Source organism: Simochromis diagramma, unplaced genomic scaffold (assembly GCF_900408965.1).
Source record: "Simochromis diagramma unplaced genomic scaffold, fSimDia1.1 OVJJ01000463.1, whole genome shotgun sequence".
In the NCBI taxonomy this organism is placed as follows: domain Eukaryota; kingdom Metazoa; phylum Chordata; class Actinopteri; order Cichliformes; family Cichlidae; genus Simochromis; species Simochromis diagramma.
In genome coordinates, this window is record NW_024386941.1 from 1,696,890 (window position 1) to 1,718,904 (window position 22,015).

The 22,015-nt window shown below is 40.0% G+C and overlaps 1 protein-coding gene across 3 annotated transcripts; it reads right to left on the minus strand.

The window, feature by feature from the left end:
* Nucleotides 1-1,036: 1,036 nt before the first annotated feature.
* Nucleotides 1,037-21,920, minus strand: LOC120737166 (cytochrome P450 2F3-like). 3 transcript variants are annotated; one of them, XM_040037719.1, is made up of 9 exons: nt 21,472-21,920; nt 21,129-21,291; nt 20,849-20,998; nt 7,194-7,354; nt 6,855-7,031; nt 2,217-2,358; nt 1,907-2,094; nt 1,659-1,800; nt 1,037-1,516 (listed from the first exon to the last, which is right to left on the minus strand). In XM_040037719.1, exons 1-9 carry the CDS (start codon nt 21,640-21,642, stop codon nt 1,335-1,337), a joined length of 1,476 nt encoding a protein of 491 aa, XP_039893653.1. In that variant the 5' UTR covers nt 21,643-21,920; the 3' UTR covers nt 1,037-1,334. The 3 variants fall into 3 exon arrangements, with proteins under 3 accessions (XP_039893653.1, XP_039893652.1, XP_039893651.1); XM_040037718.1 differs by lacking the exon at nt 20,849-20,998 and adding an exon at nt 7,789-7,938 and having other exon boundaries at nt 21,472-21,918; XM_040037717.1 differs by lacking the exons at nt 20,849-20,998; nt 21,129-21,291; nt 21,472-21,920 and adding exons at nt 7,789-7,938; nt 8,069-8,231; nt 8,810-9,295.
* Between the last annotated feature and the right edge of the window lie 95 nt (nt 21,921-22,015).

Here is a 22,015-nt window from a genome sequence, read left to right on the forward strand (position 1 = left end):
AAATGTGTTTCTTAAAGCTTTCAGCTTTGAGGTCGGTTTCACAGTGAGCGCTCTGTTTCTATACAGTCTTAAATTTAGCGCAACTAATCCCACAAGTTATCCACTTACTTTTTATAACCTTCTTCCATAAAAATGTAATTATTTAGAGCTGTTAGTTTTGGTGTTCATGAAAAAAAACTGAAACAATCAAACAATCAAAGAGTGAATGTAATAAAAGCTAATACTAAGATGTTAGTTTTGAAGCAACGTCTCACACAGGATAGCAATTTTAAATGAATTTACTTTGAAGTCCGTGTTAGACTTAATTAATGTATTTTTTTTCTGTACAGTTTTAACAACAATGATGAGACTGAGTGTTTACATAAAAGCTTTTACAATTTGTTGATTGATAGGTTTGTAGCATAAACCTATTCGCTGGAACGTTAAGGACAATTCAACTACACAGCAAAAAGCATTAAACACCAAGTAGGCAAAGTTCTTCGTGTTACTCATGCATGAGGGAGAGAACCACAACAAACGCCGTTCCTTCGCTTGACCCCAGTCGCTCTCGTCCGCTCCCCCGTAACACTGCTCTTTTATTCAGGTTACATGAATATACATAGGTTCATTAACATATGACGTCTGCATACACACAAAGAGTACCTTGCCTGTGCGTTGTGTAAGTATGTGTGTGTGCGTGTGTGTGTGTGTGGGGTCAGAGTGTGACCCCATAAATGACTTCCCTAAACCTGCTAGTCTGGAAGTCCAGTAGTTCATCTAAACAAAAGGCACTTAGCCTAAAACAGATATAGATACGTTTATCCGACCATAAAACAATAAGACAAGGTACGACCTCTCCCATGCTCCCAGAATGTGGGTGTGAAAGCCAGAGCACTCTGGAATGCACACAAAGCCTTTGCAGACTATTAAGGATCACACATCCTATCACTACACAATCGATTGTACACTTCTAAGCATATATGGTTAAATATTTCTAAGCATAAATGACAATAAACAATACAAATCTAACATTGATAGGTGTGTAGTTTTTTTTTTTAAGTAATTATTGGTTAAAATCAGTAGTAATCTTTATTGGATAGAGAAAAAAAAATCAAATTAATACAAGAAAAAAAAACTCACTAAAGAAAAGAAATACATGACCGAAAAAACACAAATTGCAATTGTGTTGAGGTAAAAGATTTACATGTGATGGTCTTGTGTTCTACATCAGTGAGGTACTAGCAAACTAACTGTAAAATAAACATCTAATCACTGTTTCACAAGAAGCTGATGAAGACATCCTTGTTCGAGTGCTTCAACCAGACTATAACTCTGTCTGAACAAATTCATCTCTTTTAACGAGGTGTGGCCATGATGTGGTATCTGCAGGGCAAATTAGTAAAACTGCTTTTTTCAGTAATGAGGTTTATACTGTCAGGGCCTCCAGCACAGGAAAAAGTGAAATCCTGCAGCAATGATACTATAAAGATAAAAAGCTCCGTACGGGCCAGAGACTCGCCAATACAGTTTCTCTTCCCTGTAGAGATACACAAAGGACTCTGATTAAAAATAATTGCTTTTCACTGTAAATATCAAGATATTTGGAAAAAAAATATTCTTTTGCATGATTTAACATGCAAAAGAACTGGATGATCAATAACTGTGTGTTGACTCTTTACCTGCAGAGAATGGCATGAATGCAGGACTTTTCTTAAAGTTGCCATTATTGTCCAAGAAGTGCTGGGGGTTGAAGGACCTGGGAGTGGCCCATTGCTTTTCCTCTTTTAGCACAGAGTGCAACAGCGGAATAATTACAGTGTCCTATTCAAAACATATATCTTGTTAGTGTTGCTGCTTTCAACATTATTCTCTGACTTGATATACAATAGATTCTGTAATACACATGAAATCTTGGAATTGAGAATACCTTTGGGATTGTATAACCCCTGAAGGATATGTCATTCAGTGTGTAGTGAGGGATGCTGAGAGGGACAAGGTCAAGAAAACGTTGCACTTCATGGATGACAGCAAGTGAAAAATGGAGGGACTTCCTGTCCTCCATCCTGGGACAACGGCCTTTTCCAATAACAGTGTCAATTTCTTGCTGCATTTTCTCTGGACACAGCAAAGCAGAAACTATTACCACTCTGATTTGTTTTATACGTCCACCAAGGGACGTATTCCTAACCATAATGTATTAGTATTGAAAGTATTATAAAGTAAATTCACAGTCTTACCTTGTTTTGGGGGGTATTTAATAAGCACATTAAGAGCATATCTCAGGGTGGAGCTGGTGGTCTGTGTTCCAGCCATAAACAGAGTCATTATTGTAGAGATCAAATTGTCATAGTGGAACTCAGTTGTGGAAATCTCCTTTTCCTGAGAGGAGAAAGTTGTCATTATTTTTCTGTGCTTCTCTGTACTTCAATCTGTCTCTCTTTATATTTTTTCTCTTTCTGTCTGTGTGAGTGTATATTTGTGTGTGCATCTTGATCCGTTCTGGCTTCTAGCCCTTTGTTTCTGCACACCTGAGGTGAATAATCTCATCTGTTTGTCATCAGTTATTATCTTACCGTCATATCTTACTTTAATAGACTTGACCCGTGTTCAGTGTCAATGTTCCCTCTAAGCAGCGCACGTGTGCAATTGCGCACTGCTGGCACGGTCTCTGCGCACAGAAATTCTGCGTTGCGCACAAAAAAATCTAACCTGAATTGAAATTAAAATTAATACTTTAACAATTCTGTTTTGCAGTGTTAGTCAGTAAGTGACTGGCTGCTCCCATATGGGAACGATGCCACGTTATCCCATAGTCCAGCCAATAATGCTTATATGCGCAGCCAATCAGCGTTGTTGACAGGCTATGACAGCATCCTTATGTGCCGACCCCGGGTTTTTTTAGCTGGCAAAGCGGCGTGGCTGATGTGGAGTGAAGCCACGTTAATGACAACATGTACAACCATTGGAGATGTGAGTGTGGCAGGATGAATGTTATTCCTCGGTTCAACCCACTTTCAGCCTGGCGCATTAGGGGCGCTAGTATAAATAGTGGCCATTTGTGTTATGGCCCGGGGCCTTGGAGGGAGTGAAACTGCCTTTTTGTTTATGCAAATCCAAGAGTGCTAGGACTCGTGGAGGATTGGCTGCTGGGAGTCTGGTGCCAGCCTTCTTTTATGCAGATCACAGTGTGTCAGACCTCACGGACGATTGGCTGCCGGGAGATCCCATGACCACTCCAAGACCAATTGACTGGCTGATTGTCTGCACCTGGGAGTATAAAAGGCTGAAGATCCCTCACATTATGGGGAACTGCTGCACTGAAGTGATATGCTGTGGCCTCCTTGTTGCTGTACACTTGAACGTTGTTTATTGAAACTGTTTGCTGTGTTGCTCTTTGTTTGCTAAACCAGCTGAACTTAGTTTCATTAGAGTTTTGTGATGCTGGCTTGCCTTAGTTAACCCTTAGCTTTTATTGTGTGTGCTGCCAGCTTGCCTTAGTTAACCTTTAGCTTTTACTCTTGACTGTTTTTTCTTTATGTAATAATTGTTTGCCCAGTGGTCAGTTGAACAGCCCTGTCGGTTTTCTGTTCAAAGTTTGAGATTAAAACCTTTTTCTTTACTCAGTTTTGTGTTGGGGGCTTGTGTATGTTACTCCTTCCCTGACGCCTAGCAGAGGGGGTCGTAACATTTGAGGTTTGTTTCCCCTTTGTCTGGTTATACAATACAATACAATCTTTATTTATAGAGCACATTTAAAAACCACTGTAAAATCTAATCAGATATAATTAGCTTTTCCTAATAAAAAGTCCTAAAAAAAACACACACACACACAAAGTAACTCCACCAGAGTGCCTATTTCGAGTCACTTTTGCCGGTCCAAGCCCGGTGTAACAACAGAACCCAGAGCCCCTGTCGATAGGGTGTTACAAATAAGTACTCTGAGTTCCTCCAAAATTACCGGATTCCTTCCTCTGTCTCAAAAAGGAGAAACCAGCCACCCTTTGAAGAAATGTCATTTTTGGTGCTTGTTTACACAATGGTCTTTTTTTTTTTTCAGTCACAACCCAGAGCTCATGAGCTCTGGGTAGTGGTCTATGGTTAGTCTGGTTAATCTATGTCCCTCGCATGATGTGAGGGACATAGATTAACCAGTAAATCAAGTAAATCAAAGGCCTTACTTTTATGCTCAGCTCTCTCTTCACCAGCTGGATATCATTTACATTACTGCAACTATCACCAATCCATCTGTCAATCTCCCATGTCCCTCTCCTCTCACTTGGGAATAAAACCCTGAGATACTTAAAGCTAACCACTAGCAGCACTTGGGTGCACTTTTCCAGCTGAGAACCTTGACCTTAAACTTGGAAGCGCTAATTCTCATTTCCACCACTTCACACTTGGCTACAAACCATTCCAGTTCAAGTTGAAGGTCATCACTTGATGTAACCAACAGAACCACATAATCTGTAAAGGTCAGGGAGATTGTGAGACCCCCAAAGTGGAATCCTTCCACCACTTTGCTACACCTAGAAATTCTGTCCATAAAAAAGTGGACAGAATGACACCGCAGCAATTAAAACAACAAACGGCTGCGCGCGCTCGGAGTGCACCAGTGAAGACAATGCATTCATCATCACAGAGCATGCCGTGAGGAACACCTTCAGGAGGGTGAACACCAGGAAGGCAGCAGGACCAGATGCAATCCCTGGCCGGGTCCTGAGAGCCTGCGCTGACCAGCTAGCATCGGTGTTCACGGAGATCTTCAACCTTTCACTGGCCCAAGCAGTGGTTCCCACGTGCTTCAAACAGTCCATCATTGTCCCTGTTCCAAAGAAACAACATCCCGCTTGCCACAATGACTACCGTGCAGTAGCACTGACTTCAGTTGTAATGAAGTGTTTTGAAAGACTGATAAGAGATCACATTACTTCTTCACTTCCTGCCACCATCGACTCACTTCAGTTTGCTTACCGGACTAATCGTTCCACAGACGATCCCATATCTCACCTGCTCCACACATCCCTGAGTCACCTGGACACTGGCAGAGGGAATTATGTTAGGATGCTGTTCGTGGACTACAGTTCAGCATTCAACACAATAATTCCCTCTAAGCTTTTCACCAAGTTGACGGATCTAGGACTCAGCTCATCACTGTGTCAGTGGATCCTCAACTTCCTCACAGACAGACCCCAATCAGTGAGGGTGGCAAAACAAGTCTCCCCCTCCATCTCACTCAGCACTGGAGTGCCTCAAGGCTGTGTTTTAAGCCCCCTGCTGTACTCACTGTACACTTATGACTGTGTAGCCACATCAGACACCACCTCCATTGTCAAGTTTGCTGACGACACTGCTGTTGTGGGCCTGATCTCCGACAACATCGAGACGGCCTACCTGGAGGAGATTAGGAACCTGGAGACCTGGTACCAGGAGAATAATCTCCTCCTAAACGTCAGCAAGACTAAGGAGCTGATCGTGGACTTCACTACAAAGCAGGCGAGGAATTACAAGCCCCTCATCATCAGTGGCACGCCAGTGGAGAGAGTGGACAGTTTCCGATACCTGGGTGTCCACATCACTCGGGACCTGTCATGGTCCTGTCACATCAACACCCTGGTTAAGAAAGCCCGTCAGCGTCTCTTCTTCCTCAGAAGACTTAGAGACTTCCATCTGCCACTGAAGGTGCTCAAGAACTTTTACTCCTGCACCATCGAGAGCATCCTGACGGGAAACGTCTGCACCTGGTTTGGGAACAGCACCAAGCAGGACAGACGAGATCTGCAAAGAGTGGTGCGCTCAGCCGAACGCATCATTCAATCAGAGCTCCCTGACCTGCTGTCCATCTACACCAAGCGGTGCAAGACCAAAGCTAGGAAGATTATGATGGACTTCTCCCATCCCAACAATGGACTCTTCTCACTGTTGAGGTCTGGGAAGCGCTTCCGCTCCCTTAAGGCCAAAACAGAGAGAATGAGGAGGAGCTTCTTCCCCCAGGCTATTCGGGCCCTGAACCAGGTGTAGGACTGGACTCTCCCACACACATCACATCACCACATGCACTCTGGTTTTTCTTCATGCACACTTCCTATAATTTATAATCTCTTTCTGCTATTTGCACATTTTTTTTACTGTAAATTTCTAAGTTAAATCTGTAAATTTTGTATAACCTGTAAATTGTAAATACTGTAAAACCACTGTCATTTAATGGTCGGGCATTGCATTGCACAGCTACAAGCATTTCACCTCATGTCATACTGTGTATGGTTGTGTGTGTGACAAATAAAATTTGAATTTGAATTTGAACTCTGAACTGTTGTTAAGCACATAAGTGCAAACGACTGTGAGTGCACAGTCCCCAACCGGAAGGAGCAGGGAAACAACTCACTTGTCCACCAGTGAAACTTCCAATGTGCAGTCGAAAAACTGAGGAGATACAAGTATACTGATTGAAACTCCAGATTGGCACTGAGTCCAGACCCTCAAAAGGAGTTTGGTTCCAGAGCCTGTGCAATGTGTTGAAATAAGCCTGACCACATCTAGCTGGGGGTCTTTTAATTTAACATCATGCTCCTTACCCACTAGAAAGATAATGTTCCTTGTCCCAAAACCCTTCTTCATAGGGATTATCTGAATCAGTTTTCATTTGGTCCCTTAGCCAGGACAAGTTTGCCTTAGGAGACTCTGTCACAAACAAATTCCTCCAACAACATGCAAACCTTTTCATCACAAGAAGGCAATTCACAGAGGAGTGTTTAAAATCATTCATAGCAAGATTAGGAAATTTTTAGCACTTTAAATTATATTAATTGCCTAGATTAATAAACACAGTATTTGTAGTTTTGAGCTTTCTTTGATAAATTATGCTTAAGTTTTCCAACCTGGTTCATTTGAATAAGGAAGGAGTCTATGTAGTCTCGTGGGGAGCTGGGGTCCAATGTGTCTTTGTGTTCTTGGATCTTCATCTTGATAAACTTTCTCACCTCTTGATACTCTGCAAAAACTTTTTGATGGGGGCCAGGAAGATGGTCCATGAGTTTCGGAAAGAGGTTGTACATCTGTTGTAAAGAAACATAGCAACATACATTCTTGTGAAGAGACAATGATACATCTACTGTGTTTGGATCATTTTTACAGTATGATTTTCAAAAGACGTATATACTCTTATACAAAATATGAAAACCAAATTAAAAAGCATTTCTATTTAATTTTTAATTTACCTGACCCACAGGGCTGTTGTTAACGTTTTCTATTTGAAAAAGTATGGTAAGAAGGCGTAAGAACTGCTTGTCTTCATGGCTGAACCGTTGACCAAAAACCAGGCAGCAGATCACGTTAGACACAGTACAGCTCAATAAGAATGTGGGGTCAAATGGTGCACCTGCAAGAGAAGGGGAATCATCTGTCAAATTAACTAAGGACTTCACTTTAGTTATGACATGCCCACACTTCCGACTTTCCCACTGTTTAGTCAGTTTTTTAAAGAGATTTAAAGAGTATGTTTGTTGGCACATGGCTTTCCCAAATAACAGTTTTCATGCATTTGAATGTGTTTTCTGAGATCAGTTGTTGTGCATCCTGATGTGTTAACAACCTGAAGCTCACAAAAACACTGTTTTAATAGATCATATTGTGTTTTTTGGGTGGCTGTGGTGGGTGTCAATTCAGTACTGGAAAATAATAGGTTAGTGGCATTAGCCCACTGTGGTATGTTTCTATCTTGCTAAACTTAAGACTGATTATATTCAATTAGTGTTATAGTGTCCTGTAATATTTAGGGCATGTGAAATGACCTTTCAGCACCTGAAATTATACCTTTTAATTTATGTATGTGAGCCCTCAGATGTTCACTCTCTTCTTGGATCCATTCTTCCATCCCCTTGCGTCCCATCCCAAAGTCTCTTAGAGTGGTCAGTGTGAAGCGTCGCAGCTGATGCCAGCGTTCCCCGTTACTGCTCCCTAAACCTGAAAGATTAAACCACTTACCAAAGTAATGGAAGAGAAGCCATGCTGGTTCATGAAATAATTAAAGCACTAGGAAACAAAATCACTTGTGCCTTGACAAAGACAACATATTTAAGTGATCACGCTTTACCATATTTCTTGTTAGGGTTATGTAGAAATGGAGTTGGTGCTCTGCCTGCGAAGTCATCTGCTTGATCCACCAAGGCTTCTTTCACAGCATCATATCCTACCAGAAGTACTGTCCGCTGCCAGCCTAGGTATACTGTCATCACTGGCCCATAGGTTTCACTGAACTAAAGATATGTAAAATGATTTATAATAAACTAATAATAATAAACTTTATTTATAAAGCACACTAAAAAACCAAGGGTATACCAAGGTGCTTGACAAAAAATAAAATAGGAAAAATGAGATGGGAGGGAAAAGAGAAAGGACCTGGCACGTATATATTATAAAACCTTGACAATTATAATATATAAAGTAGTTAACAAGCATAACGGATAAAAATGTACCAACGCACACCAAATGTTAACTAGGTGAAAAAGCAAGATTAAATAAATAAGTCTTCAGCCGTGATTTAAACAGTGGCATAGAGTCAGATGCCCGGATATCAACAGGAAGATTGTTCCATAAGACTGGGGCAGCTACAGCACGACAGCAGGGTCACCGCGAGATTTATTTGAATCATTTAAATTAAATAAATCATTTATTTAAATGAACATTCAGCTTAAGTTTTGTCTAAATGCCAACATGCTGTTAAAGTTAAATTTGGTGTGTTTATAAAAAGTGTGCCAGTCCCCTGAATTTACGAGAAAAAATATTGCACAACTTAAAAAACCACACACAAATATTTAAAAAAGTGAACTCTTACCTTAACAAAGCTTTTAAAAGGTGCTTTTTTGTCTATCTGTAGAAGGTTTCCTATGAGAGGAAGTGCAGTGGGTCCTGGAGGCAAATGCCAGTTCCTTTTGTGTTTTATATTAAACATCCACAGCAGAGCTAAGATTAAACCTGCTAAGATCACAGTTGCACAAGATTCCATCCTGCTCTATATAATATAAAAACTATAAAATAATACACAAAAATACAGCAGCAAGTCAAGGAACTAGAAGCAAAAAGAAATTTCAACAAGACTCAGGGTTATGAGAACTATGAAGTTCACACTACAACTACACAAATAAAGCAACAGAGAGCCCTGTTGAAAGAAGAACTCAAAGACAATATAAATTGGGATTAAGACTGCAAAGTCTAACTAAGAGTAAAACTATACTAATAGAACAGGATAAATCAAACTGTAATAAAAACAGAACTTAATATGCCAGCAACCCAAAAGCCTGGCTCCAAGACCCAGGACAGTCACACATAGGAGATCTGTTTATATTTAACAGGGAGTTTGCGTAAGCATAGAATAGGACACTGGTGAGCTTATTGATTAACCACTCTTCTTAGTTAACCTTTAATTTATTATGTTTTTTAGAATTTTTTTTAAAACTGTCAAATGTTTTATTGCAGCTCCAAAACCAACAGCAGCGGCAGGCTAGACGACACACAACAATAAACACATTAAATGCACTTCTGAGCTATTTGTTCTTGCAATCATTTTTGATAGGTCTTATCAATTGAGTTCTGTCTTGCTGGGGGTCACAGACTTCTGCAAAAACTGTCTAATAGAGCTCTGGGTTGGTTTAGGGTGGTATACTGTAAGATGCTATAGATGCAGCAGCAGAAGCAACAGTTACAGTGGACACACTGGCATCTTCATTAATATCACACTCAAGTGACGGCGTTTTATCTTCCCATTGCACTGATGGGTGGACAGTTCTCAGGTGCCTGTGCAGCTTGTTCTCACCCTATCTCCCTTAGAGATAGGGTGAGAAGTTCAGCCATCCGGGAGGGGCTCAGAGTAGAGCCGCTGCTGCTCCACATCGAAAGGAGCCAGCTGAGGTGGTTCAGGCATCTGACAAGGTCACAAGGATGCCTCCTGGGCGCCTCCTGGGTGAAGTGTTCCTTGCATGTCCCACCGGGAGGAGGCCCCGGGGCAGACCCAGGACACGCTGGACAGATTATATCTCTCGGCTGGCCTGGGAACGCCTTGGTGTTCCCCCGGATAAGCTAGAGGAGGTGGCTGGGGAGAGGGAGGTCTGGGCTTCTCTGCTTAGGCTGCTGCCCCCGCGACCCGGCCTCGGATAAAGCGGATGAAGATGGATGGATGGAGTTAAAGTTATAAATATGCACTTCTTTTCAGCACTTCTGCAGTCTCTTTGTTGACTTAAAAGTTGCTTTTCGCATTGTACAGTTCAGTGCATTCATCAGCAAGAGGAAAAAGTGTGTTTTCATTAAAAAAAAACTTTTTTCCTGTTCACCACATTTCTTGACAGCTCTTGTGATCCATACCATTTTGCTTTCATTATTGAGGATGGCTTGGATATTTTTGTTAATATGTACAATATGTTGTTTGTTTTTGTTAATATGTACAATCTGATTGTTAGATAAACTGATTGCATTCTATACAACTACATTTAAATTACATGTTGGGTTTTTTTCTTTTTTTCTCTCTCTCTTATAGACATGCCAGTGCACTTTCACTGCCCTGTCTGTAACATGACAGTCATACAGTGTGGGGATATGGCATGGCATTTATTGTCATGTCAGCATTCAGGACTGCTCCCCACTGAACTCTCCGAGGAGCCCCGCCTCTCTCCCGCTGCACTCTTCGTGGAGCCCCATCTCCCTCTCGATGTCTCCAGCATCTAAACCATTTTCTGAATTTTCGGTAGAACATTCATGTGTTCTACCCTCTGTGCTAAATGAAACTGCAGCTTGTGGAAAGTCCATGAAAATGAAATATCCTCACTGTGGTCTTAGTCTTCTTAAAAAAAAACACTTCAAAAGCATTTGCTCACAAAACACGCGATAACCTCAAATGAATGTCGTGTTTTTAATTCCGCTCCGGACTCGTGAATCTGAACCCAGCAGCAGCGGTAACGTTTGCATGTCCTCTCCCGTTAATACAGCAGGTAAATAATCAACTAACAGTGCATATTTGTTAGCGCGATCTGCCTTATTACAAAACCTGCCATTACTGTGCCTTTAGGTGACCATGATGAGAGAGACAGACAGAGTCTGGCTGGCTCAGATGCTGGCAGTTGTCGCTGCAGTCTACCGGTAGCGTCTCCTTTCAGGCCAGGATAGATGAATGTCACCGAGCAGTGACTAAGTTTATGGTAAAAGGCTTGCACCCATTTGCCACAGTAGATGCCCCCAATTTTCGGTAAGTGAATGTGTTTAATTGTAGGCAGGGACATTACTGCAGTGTTTTTGTGTAGAGGGACTTCTTCCTCTTTGTTTTTCAGTTTGCAGAGGACAGCATTGTTTATACTTGTAACTTCAAAGTAAAAAGCTTACAGTTGCTATTAACAATTGAAATGTATTACCCTGTAATCAATAATATTTTTATACATTTTACGCATTAACGCTCTGGGCTCTATCCTGGCCATTTGTGGCCACTTCACTTTTTTTTGACTACTACACTGCAGTGGACCAAAAGAATGACACAGGTTTGATCTTAAGGATCTAATAGTTGTGTGTGTTTGTGCATGACATTGCAACGCAAATATGTATTTGCAAGATAGACCGTAATAAATTATGACGCATCAAATATTACACAGGCTGCAGTGAATTTCTATTGATACGGGCTATTGAGCTTTAAGTTTCCCAGTCAAACTTGGCTTTGAAGCACGTGCTAAAAACACTTTTACTCTTGTACATTTCATAACAACACACCATAGCCAAAATATTAACTCTTAAAAAAAATTCAAAGCTGCAGCACACACAGCAAAAAACACTGTTAATAAATGTGTCCTGGAGTTTATGCAGGTGCAGAAAGTGCTGCTGCTATAAGTAAGCCTAACAGCTTCCAGATCACTTATTTTTCTGGAAAGATGGCAAGAAGGGCATTCCTGCTCATTTCTACAATCTCCCAGATCTTGGAATACAATGCCTTTGACCTATGAAAACCACTTCAAAGTACTAGGAGTCCTCTAAAACCTACAAATGAAGAGTGATCCTGGAAGAAATAGGGCGCACACTTGTGACCTCAACAACTGCAAGACAGCCTTGTCCCCGATGCTCAGATGAAAAAATAAAAAAATAGGAAGATTTATGAAACCATTAGGACTTTATCACCTTTTTATCTGAAAAGTTACTGGTAATACATAGCCTAACTGGCATTTAAAGTGTAAAAAAAAAAAAGAATGTAGATAAAATTTTGGTTTTTTTGATGAAAAGGACTGGTGCTAATATAAAGAGTCAAGTCGGTAAAAGTAGATAAATGTTTTAATAAATATACATTGTACAGCATTTTGTGAACATACACAAAAGTTGCCATTTTTGGCAACGAACAAGCTGAGAGAGTTTTATATGTTTTGCTCTCCTTGAACAAAAATAACACTGCATAATAATGTTGATGTTAATCAACATTGTCCCAGACTCTACTATTAATAATATAGTGGTCCCTCGTTTATCGCAGGAGTTACGTTCTAAAAGTAACCTGTGGTAGGTGAAATCCGCGAAGTAGCCAACTTTATTTTTTACAATTATTATAGATGTTTTAAGACTGTAAAACCCCTCACTACACGCTTTATACACTTTCCTCACACAGGCATGAACATTTTCACACTTTTCTCTTTTGTTTAAACACTCTTAAAGTTCAAACCTTCACAGAAACATAAGTCCAGTATTATGGAATGAAACCGTGCAAAATGTTTCGTCGGCATTGTTGTGTTTGTTGAGGAGAAAACTTACAAACATACAGTACAGCACTTCAGAGTCACACAGCTAGCGATCGAAGATTTATGTAAATTTGACAAGCTAAACATATTATGTACTGTACAGCAGCGGTCCCCAACCTTTTTTGCACCACGGTCCAGTTTAATGTCAGACAATATTTTCACAGACCGGCCTTTAAGGTGTTGCGGATAAATACAACAAAATAAAATGATACAGACAAAGACAAAAAACTGTGGTATTTTGTAAATATAGTAAACGCGAATTCAGCTGTGTAATTGTGTAACTTTATTAGCAGCGTACTCCTGAAATGTGCCAACAACATTGAGAGTAACATCCTCCTCTCTGCCCCTTAATGCTCTCTGGTCGCTATGGTATAATGCGTAAATAATCCTTTCAAAATAAAACACACAACTACAACACGGGAAAAGATCCAGGGAAACCGACTTAATGATTAAAAACCCTGAAAACCATACACTTCACACGCCTCAACTCTCGCGGCCCGGTACCAAACAACTCATGGACCGGTACCAGTCCGTGGCCTTGTTGGGGACCGCTGCTGTACAGGAGACACGGCACTAGATTGATTGACAATGGTCTACAGCATTCAGAATGCACAACACAATCTGCTGTAAAAATAAAATATCAGCGAAACAGTGAGTCCGCTAAAGGTGAACCGCGTTATAGCGAGGGACCACTGTACAATAATTTCCAGTAGCACTGTTGATATATGAAATGGTGTCTTGAGGTTGTCTTCAAACAAGTGCATTGTACTAGAAAAAGGTGTTTGAAGGATTAAAAATGTAAAAAGTAATGATTATTTTATATTTATTAAAAAACCTTTATGCAGAAAAAGTAACAAAGAAACAAAAACATAACACATGGACACTTTTGGTCACAAACGAGCTGAAGGGTGGTGATTTTTTTTTTTTAAATAAACCCAGAGTGTTAAAACACTTAGAACCAAATTTATTTATCAGCAGCATCAATAGTAACAACAACAACATTTAGTTTTCGCTGTCAAAGTCGATTTAACTGAAGTTACGTGTTTCCGGCTACTGTGGAGTTTGCAATATGGCGCTCCCCAGTGGCTGCAGCCAGGTGCTCTTGATAGCTGCAGCCAAGGTTCCCTTCATTGCTTTGATCCCATGGTGCTCATCAGTCTCCCTTGTTAAAAAAATGTGGAGCACAGTGACTGCTGGAATGACGTCTACGGCCATGGTATCTGAAGAGCTGACTTTTTGAATTAACTCCTGGAATGGACGAAAAACAGATATCACCTGCTCCAGCAGTGTTCACTGGTGAGCCATGAGCGTATCAGGGAGTCCATATTCAGACACAAATATTCCCAGAGCCCGTTTCTGCTTGATCAACGACTGTATCATATCAAAGGTGCTGTTCCAGCGGGTCTGAACGTTCTGCTGGAGCCGCTTGGCAGACTGGTTGATCTGTAATTGAATGTCCTTGAGACGGGAGCTGGCCAGAGCACAATGTTTAAAATGTCCAACTATTTTGCGGCCAATTGCCACCACATCAGCAACAGTCCTCTGTGACAGAAGGTCCTCATGAACAACCAGCTGGAGAGTGTGGGCAGTACAAGGTAGGCTGGGCAGCTCAGCATCACTCATGGCCTTTATCATATTTCTTGTGTTGTCCCTAAGCACTATGTGGACGGACGTCTTTGGTATATCCCAGGTCTGGAGCATGCTATCGAAAGCAGCTGCAATAGTTTGGCTGGTGTGCGAGCCCCTGAACGACTTTACATGTAGTCTGACTTGATGACGAACAAACTCCTCATCAATCCACTGCGCCGTTAAACTGAGGAGTGACATCAGGCACACACTGCTTGTCCAAATGTCTGTAGTGAAACTTAAGGCTGAAACCTCCTGCATGAGGTTTTGCACGTGTTTTTTTACCTCTTCAAAAAGTTTTGGCACCATTATGTCTGTGATGTATGGGCGGCTGGGAATCTCATATCGCGGCTCGAGTATGCTGAGAAGATGGCGAAATCCTACGTGTTCCACGACCGACAGTGGCTGATCATACATAGCGATAAAATGAGTCAGAGCCTCTGTTATGTTAACTGCCCATGGATTTTCTCTTGACATTCTTTCTCGCTTTTGCAAAACCTGAGTTAAAGTTGGCTGTTCTGGTCTTGCGTTAGCCTTAGCAAACTAGGTGTACTCCAGCGTATGATGTGTCTTCAAATGTTTTATTAAATTGCTTGTATTGAACAATGTACTCTCCTTTCTTCCCCTGGACACCTTACCAGTACACAGTTTGCTCTCGGCCTTGCTTCTGTCATCTTCACATATTATGAAGTAAGTCCACTGCTGACATTTTGTTTAGCATAGCTACAGCAGCCTCCAGTTTGTTTTTATCTGGACCCAGTCTCACTCACCTAACCCTGTTCCTGTTTAGCACGACTTGTCCCCCTAGTGGCCAGTCTAAAAAAATTACAACAGAAATGACAAGCCACCCTCTGACTCATGAAAAAGTTGGTATCGGTTCATGGTATCGGTTAACTTTTACAAGTATGAGTATGCACACATTTTACAGTATCGGCCACGATACCCAATACCAGTATCAGTATTGGTGCATCCCTAATGAGACTGTATAGGATGGGCAGATTAAAAAATGTTTCGACAGTCTTAAAACAGAAATCGGATATAACAAAATCCAGTTATAAAACAACTGGAAATTCTTCAATGCACTTCTTTCTACTGATTTATTTTTAAAACATTTTGAGTATTCAAACATTTAGTTCAAAGTTCTAATTTCAATTAATAAACAGGTGTCAAATGTTTTCTGTAGATGGGAACAAAACACCTGGTTTTTTTTGCATAAATGTCTCAGTCAATATATATATATATATATATATATATATATATAAAGAAAAGCAATATTACTTTTATAAAGCTCTTTGTAGTAAAAAGATATAATTAAAAAGGTGACATCCCAAAATCAACCAGATTGGGTTCAATTTCATTATAAAACACATAAGTAATCCCTTCTTTGTTTAAAAATAAAGGATACAAATTGGTTAAATATATTTAGACATTCATTTGCTATGATCCTGAACAGAAAATCAAAACAAAATAATAATAATTGTCTTTTCTATTGTCAGTAAAAATTCCCAAAGCCCAAATGTTTTATAGGTTTACAAGTCCTTCAGTATATAGGCTCCGAGGAGGGATTACAGTTCAATGGATTCATGGGCTGTGCTTGGTGGAAGTAAGAAGTTCTCTGACATTATCAGGCAACACAAGCTGAAAACTGTTCCATCACAGGTATAAGTTCCTTTTTGTTGGCATTCTTGCTTACAAGCATCCACTGCCTCCCGAGCAACCTTTTTCAATGGTCCTGTCCTCCAAAAAGATTAGGGATGGTGTACATGAGAATTGGACGTCCACTTGGAGCAACTGCATTTCTGCTTCTGCGCATTATGTGGGTGTTCCACAAATGTGCAACTTGTTGCAGCTCTTCCTGTTAAATATTAACAATTTTAAAAAAAATCAAATGAGAACACATTTCTTTTGGCTCAACATGTTGACCAAAAGCACCACACAGTATCAGTCAGAAAAACAGAAATACAAAAATACTCAACAAGTATAACAGTATATTGTGGAAAACTGAAAGTAATTACTGAACGTGACTTTTTTTAAACAGTGTGATTTTATGTTTCTGGCCAGTGAAATATGCATTTTTTTTCATATCCTGAACATAATGGTAATAAGCCTGGTTTATGTGCATGGTGGGTGTTAAAGCGAACTTTTTCTCTCTCTGTGTCTCTCTTTCTCTCTAACACACAGACACACACTGACTCAATAAAAGAATATAAATGTGGTTACATACCTCGATGACGTTCAGGCATGTAAACAATATGAGTTGTCCAAAAAACATCCAGAAAAACAGTCATTGTCTTTTAGTTCCTGGAAACGATTTATCCAGTGTTGACTCTCATAAAGGCTCACCAGCCTTGAATATGCTGATTGTGACTGCTGGACCCAGTAATAAAACTGTTTCGATCCATAATCCAATGCAAGAATCTTTGCATCTCTGCCATTATGACCCAAAACAGAGCGAATCCTGGCAGGTGTGCCCATCTTCTTTTCTACTTTTGCTATGAAATATTCAGCAATGACTTTGGGATCTTTGTTTGTTGAATAGGCTTGAAGCCAAATCGTAACTCTAGAAAAGCCGTCAATGGCTCCATTTATACAGATTCCAAAAGGCTTCAGTTTGTCATAGAAGTCAACATGCCATGAAATTTGGTCCAGGATTAACATACGTGCGTCACATTAGGTGATTTCTGCGTCATTGCTCAACCCCATAAGGGTCGAGATATTTCAGTAAATGTCTCGCAGTATATTCTGCGTGACAACATAACCTGTGTAAATGCAGTTCAGCTGGTGTAGTTTGTATCCATGGAGCCTCCCGTGTCCCTCCAGTTGATCAAAAAGAAATCGTGCCACCTCAGTCAGCTCAGACTCATTCTTTCTCCAGTACAGCCACATGCGTTTTAGGTTTCTTCTGAGTGTCTGCATGCTTATCACAATACTGTCCCACCCGCTCAGTAACAGAAAAATCTCCCCATGCCTCAATCCAAGCATAAAATAGAACTTAATTAATTCCGATAAACAAGCCATGTTCTCGCACTCTGATCTGCACTGCCATCCACTTCACTATGTTTTAAGGCAAACGAATATATCATGTTCAAACAATAAAAGATATGTTATAACGTGAAAACTTTATTGTTCAAACAATATAATTATCTCGTTCGTACGTTAAAGGTTTTTTGTTGTAACGTGATAATTATGTATATTGTAATAACGTAATATTTTGTCGTTCAAACGTGAAAGTATAATGTACTAACATGATAGTATATTGTACAAACATGAAAAGTATATTGTTAGAACAATAAAGTTTTCACGTGTAACGTGATATACCTCTATTGTTTTATTGCCTGGGTGTCAGCTCTACGCTTCCATAGCAAATACTATGATTTAAATTTTAAAGCAAAATTTCACACATGAGAACAATTTTTTTTAAATTTACTTTGTCCTTGTTAGGCTTTTTTGTTGGGGGGGGGGGTGTAAAGTTTTAACAGCCATGATGAGACTATTTACATAAAAACCTTAATGATTTGTTGATAGGTGTAAAGCCATTTACAGTAGTTATTGGTTAATAATAGTAGAAATATTTATTGCCTGTAGAGGAAAATTAGTCCAATTAATACAAGAAACAACTCATTTTTTTAAAAAAAAAGAAAAAAAGAAACAAAAAAAACAATACATGACAAAAAACAGAAAGCACAGTTATGACGAGATGAAAGATTTACATGTAATGGTTGTGTGTTCTACATCAGTGAGGTACTAGCAAACTACCTGTAAAATAAACATCAAATCACTGTTTCACAAGAAGCTGATGAAGACATCCTTGTTCGAGTGCTTCAAACAGACTATAACTCTGTCTGAACAAATCATCTTTTTCAACGAGGTGTGGCCATGATATGGTATCTACAGGGCACATTAATAAAACTGCTGTTTTCAGGAATGAGGTTTATACTGTCAGGGCCTCCAGGACAGGAAAAAGTGAAATCCTGCAGCAATGATACTATGAAAATAAAAAGTTCCATACGGGCCAGAGACTCGCCAACACAGTTTCTCTTCCCTGTAGAGATACACAAAGGACTCTGATTAAAAATAATTGCAGGGCTCTAGACTAACTTTTTGTCACGGTTGCACTTGTTTTCTAAGGTGCGCCAGCACAAAAGTTAGGTGCACCCAAATTTGTCAACCACATTGCTTGCCACCACAATTTTACATATTCACTTTTTTTCGGGGGGGGGGGGGGGGGGCAGCTGTCCACACAGACAGTATTGATTTGTAAATGACAATCTTGTCAACACAAAGTTCTTTATTTGGAGCACAGTTCTACAAGAAACATAAGTGACTGAAAAAGTGCTTGTGCTTTAAGTGCTTCACTGAGCTGAAATTGAAACTTAATACATCTCAAGATATATTAAAGAAAAGGAAATCTTAATTAAAAGGACCTCAAAGTGTCTGATAAGGCTTCAAACTGAACATCTCAATATCTGAACATCTAAACAGCTTGATATCCGTGGCTCAGGGGGTTGGGAAGCGGATCTGTAACCGCAAGGTCGCCGGTTCGATCCCCGGGCTCTCTGTCCTGGTCGCTGTGTCCTTGGGCAAGACACTTTACCCTACCGCCTACTGGTGTTGGCCAGAGGGGCCGATGGCGCGATATGGCAACCTCGCTTCTGTCAGTCTGCCCCAGGGCAGCTGTGGCTACAACCGTAGCTTGCCTCCACCAGTGTGTGAATGCGAGAGTGAATGAATAGTGGCATTGTAAAGCGCTTTGGGTGCCTTGAAAAGCGCTATATAAATCCAATCCATTATTATTATCATTTGTTGGCACTTCCGACTTTCCAGAAAATGGTGTTTTCATGCATTTGACTGTGATTTCTGATATCAGTTGTGCATCCTGATGTGTTAACAACCTGAAGCTCACAAAAACTCTCTGTTTTAGCAGATCATATTGTTTTTCTAGTAGTGGTGGTAGTTTAAGTCAATTCAGTAGTGGAGAATATTGGGTTAGTGGGATTAGCCTACTGTAATATGCTTCTGTTTTTCCAAAGTGAAGACTGATTATTTTCTGTTAGTATTGTAGTGTCCTGTTATGTTCATGGACAGCTTATTGTGTTTCCTTTTTGGTTATCTGGCATGATGTGTCAGTGACTTTAACACTGGTCCTTGTCTCTTTCTTTAGAGCATTCTCATGGCAAAGAGTGTGTACATTTGGGACAACCAGAGTTGTAGATGAAAATTGGTATATGGGTGTGGTCACTAGGGATGATAGTGTTCCATATAGTGTTTTATATATCAAAATATATATGTATTTGTTAGGGGTGCAACGATACGCAAAATTCATGGTTCGGTTCCGTTCGATACTTTGGTGTCACGGCTGGATATTTTTTCGATACAAAAAAATGTTCATGCTTTTTTAATTTGTCATTTATTAAAATTATAAATATATATTTTAACTCAAACGTACAGTTTTTAAATTTAATGTTGCTGAAACAACAAAGGGATAAAATAATAAATCTATCTGATCGAGAAATCACTCATCGTTGGAAAAGAGAGTTTATTACAGAGAAATGGTTCTTACCAAAATAAAAGCTATACTATACGCTTCTTCTGGAGTATATTCTCAGCAGCACATTAAACATATCAGGTCCCCATAAGGAGAATCCTGTGCTAACGGCTGTCTAAATGACTCAGGTAAAGTTTGTAGCATGCGTGCTTGTTGTTTTTGACTGCTTCCACTTGTCTTTGCACTAGGATGATGTCGGCGTAAATGTGCAGTCATATTCATTTTGTTCCCAATAGTGCTGTCAGCGTTAATCTGAAATGACGTTAACACCACAACACGGCAAATCTCCGTTAACGAGCTACCGCGGATCGGCCCGTGCGTGGGGCTGGACGGCGTCAACACGTTAACGAGCAAACTGCGCTAACGCAGTAGTTCCCACCCATGTAATTGAGCATTGCGTGGCACATCTGACATACTGTTTTACTTTTGTCCATGACGCGCTTAACTTCAGGGTCATACTTTACATGAAGACTACAATAGTTCCAAAGGCCAGATCTGAATGAGGGTGGGGGAGGTTCAATTTGCCATGTTGCAATGAGCTTAGCTTCTGTCTTGCTAGCTTGCGCTGCGCTCAGTGGATCTGCGCTCGACAGTGCAGCCTAGGCGGAGTAGTCGAATGCAGATCCACAGAGCTCTCAACACAGACAGCATAGTCAGAAGAAAAGTTGATAAAATAAATTAAAAATTTTGTATTGTTCGATACATATGCGTACCAAACCGAAAGAACTGTATCGAACAGTTCAATATCGATTAATTAAAAAATTTCAATGCTGATAAGTGAAAACAAATACTAGGGGTGCAGCGATACGTTGCACCCCTAGTATTTGTTTTCACTTATCAGCATTGAAATTTTTTAATATGTTATATACATATAGGTACCATGCTGTGCATAGTAAACGTAGCTTGGCATATTGCACAGTAGCCCTTTTCACATCAGCTGAAACTATACCTTTTAATTTATATATGTGAGCCCTCATATGTTCACTCTCTTCTTGGATCCATTCTTCCATCCCCTTGCGTCCCATCCCAAAGTCTCTTAGAGTGGTCAGTGTGAAGCGTCGCAGCTGACGCCAGCGTTCCCCGTTACTGCTCCCTATACCTGAAAGGTTAAACCACTTATCAAAGTAATGGAAGAGAAGCCATGCTGATTCATGAAATAATTAAAGCACTAGGAAACAAAATCACTTGTGCCTTGACAAAGACAACATATTTGAGTGATCACGCTATACCATATTTCTTGTTAGGGTTGTGTAGAACTGGAGTTGGTGCTCTGCCTGTGAAGTCATCTGCTTGATCCACCAAGGCTTCTTTCACAGCATCATATCCTACCAGAACTACTGTCCGCTGCCAGCCTAGGTATACTGTCATCACTGGCCCATAGGTTTCACTGAACTAAAGATATGTGAATTGTTTAAATGATCAACATTCATCTGAAGTTTTCTCTAAATCCCAACATACTGTTAAAGTTAAATTCAGTGTGTTTATTTAAAATGTGTCGGTCTCCTCAAATTACGAGAAAAATTATTGTACAACTTAAAAAACAGCACAATATTTTAAAAAGTGAACTCTTACCTTAACAAAGCTTTTAAAAGGTGCTTTTTTGTCTATCTGTAGAAGGTTTCCTATGAGAGGAAGTGCAGTGGGTCCTGGAGGCAAATGCCAGTTCCTTTTGTGTTTTATATTAAACATCCACAGCAGAGCTAAGATTAAACCTGCTAAGATCACAGTTGCACAAGATTCCATCCTGCTCTATATAATATAAAAACTATAAAAGAATACACAAAAATACAGCAGCAAGTCAAGGAACTAGAAGCAAAAAGAAATTTCAACAAGACTCAGGGTTATGAGAACTATGAAGTTCACACTACAACTACACAAATAAAGCAACAGAGAGCCCTGTTGAAAGAAGAACTCAAAGACAATATAATTTGGGATTAAGACTGCAAAGTCTAACTAAGAGTAAAACTATACTAATAGAACAGGATAAAATGAAAATGAAACGGTAATAAAAATAGAAATTAAGATGTCAACAACCCAAAAGCTTGGCTTCAACACCCAGGACAGTCACATATATATATAGTCACTGTTCTTTAAAAGATGTGTTTATGTTTAACAG

Excerpts from the sequence above, each read along its gene's own strand:
- LOC120737166 (XM_040037719.1), bottom strand. The coding sequence starts at position 21,642 with ATGGAATCTTGTGCAACTGTGATCTTAGCAGGTTTAATCTTAGCTCTG. Across the intron at positions 21,292-21,471 it reads CTTTTAAAAGCTTTGTTAAG|TTCAGTGAAACCTATGGGCC; the intron begins GTAAGAGTTCAC and ends ACATATCTTTAG. Across the intron at positions 1,801-1,906 it reads GGGGTTATACAATCCCAAAG|GACACTGTAATTATTCCGCT; the intron begins GTATTCTCAATT and ends TGTTTTGAATAG.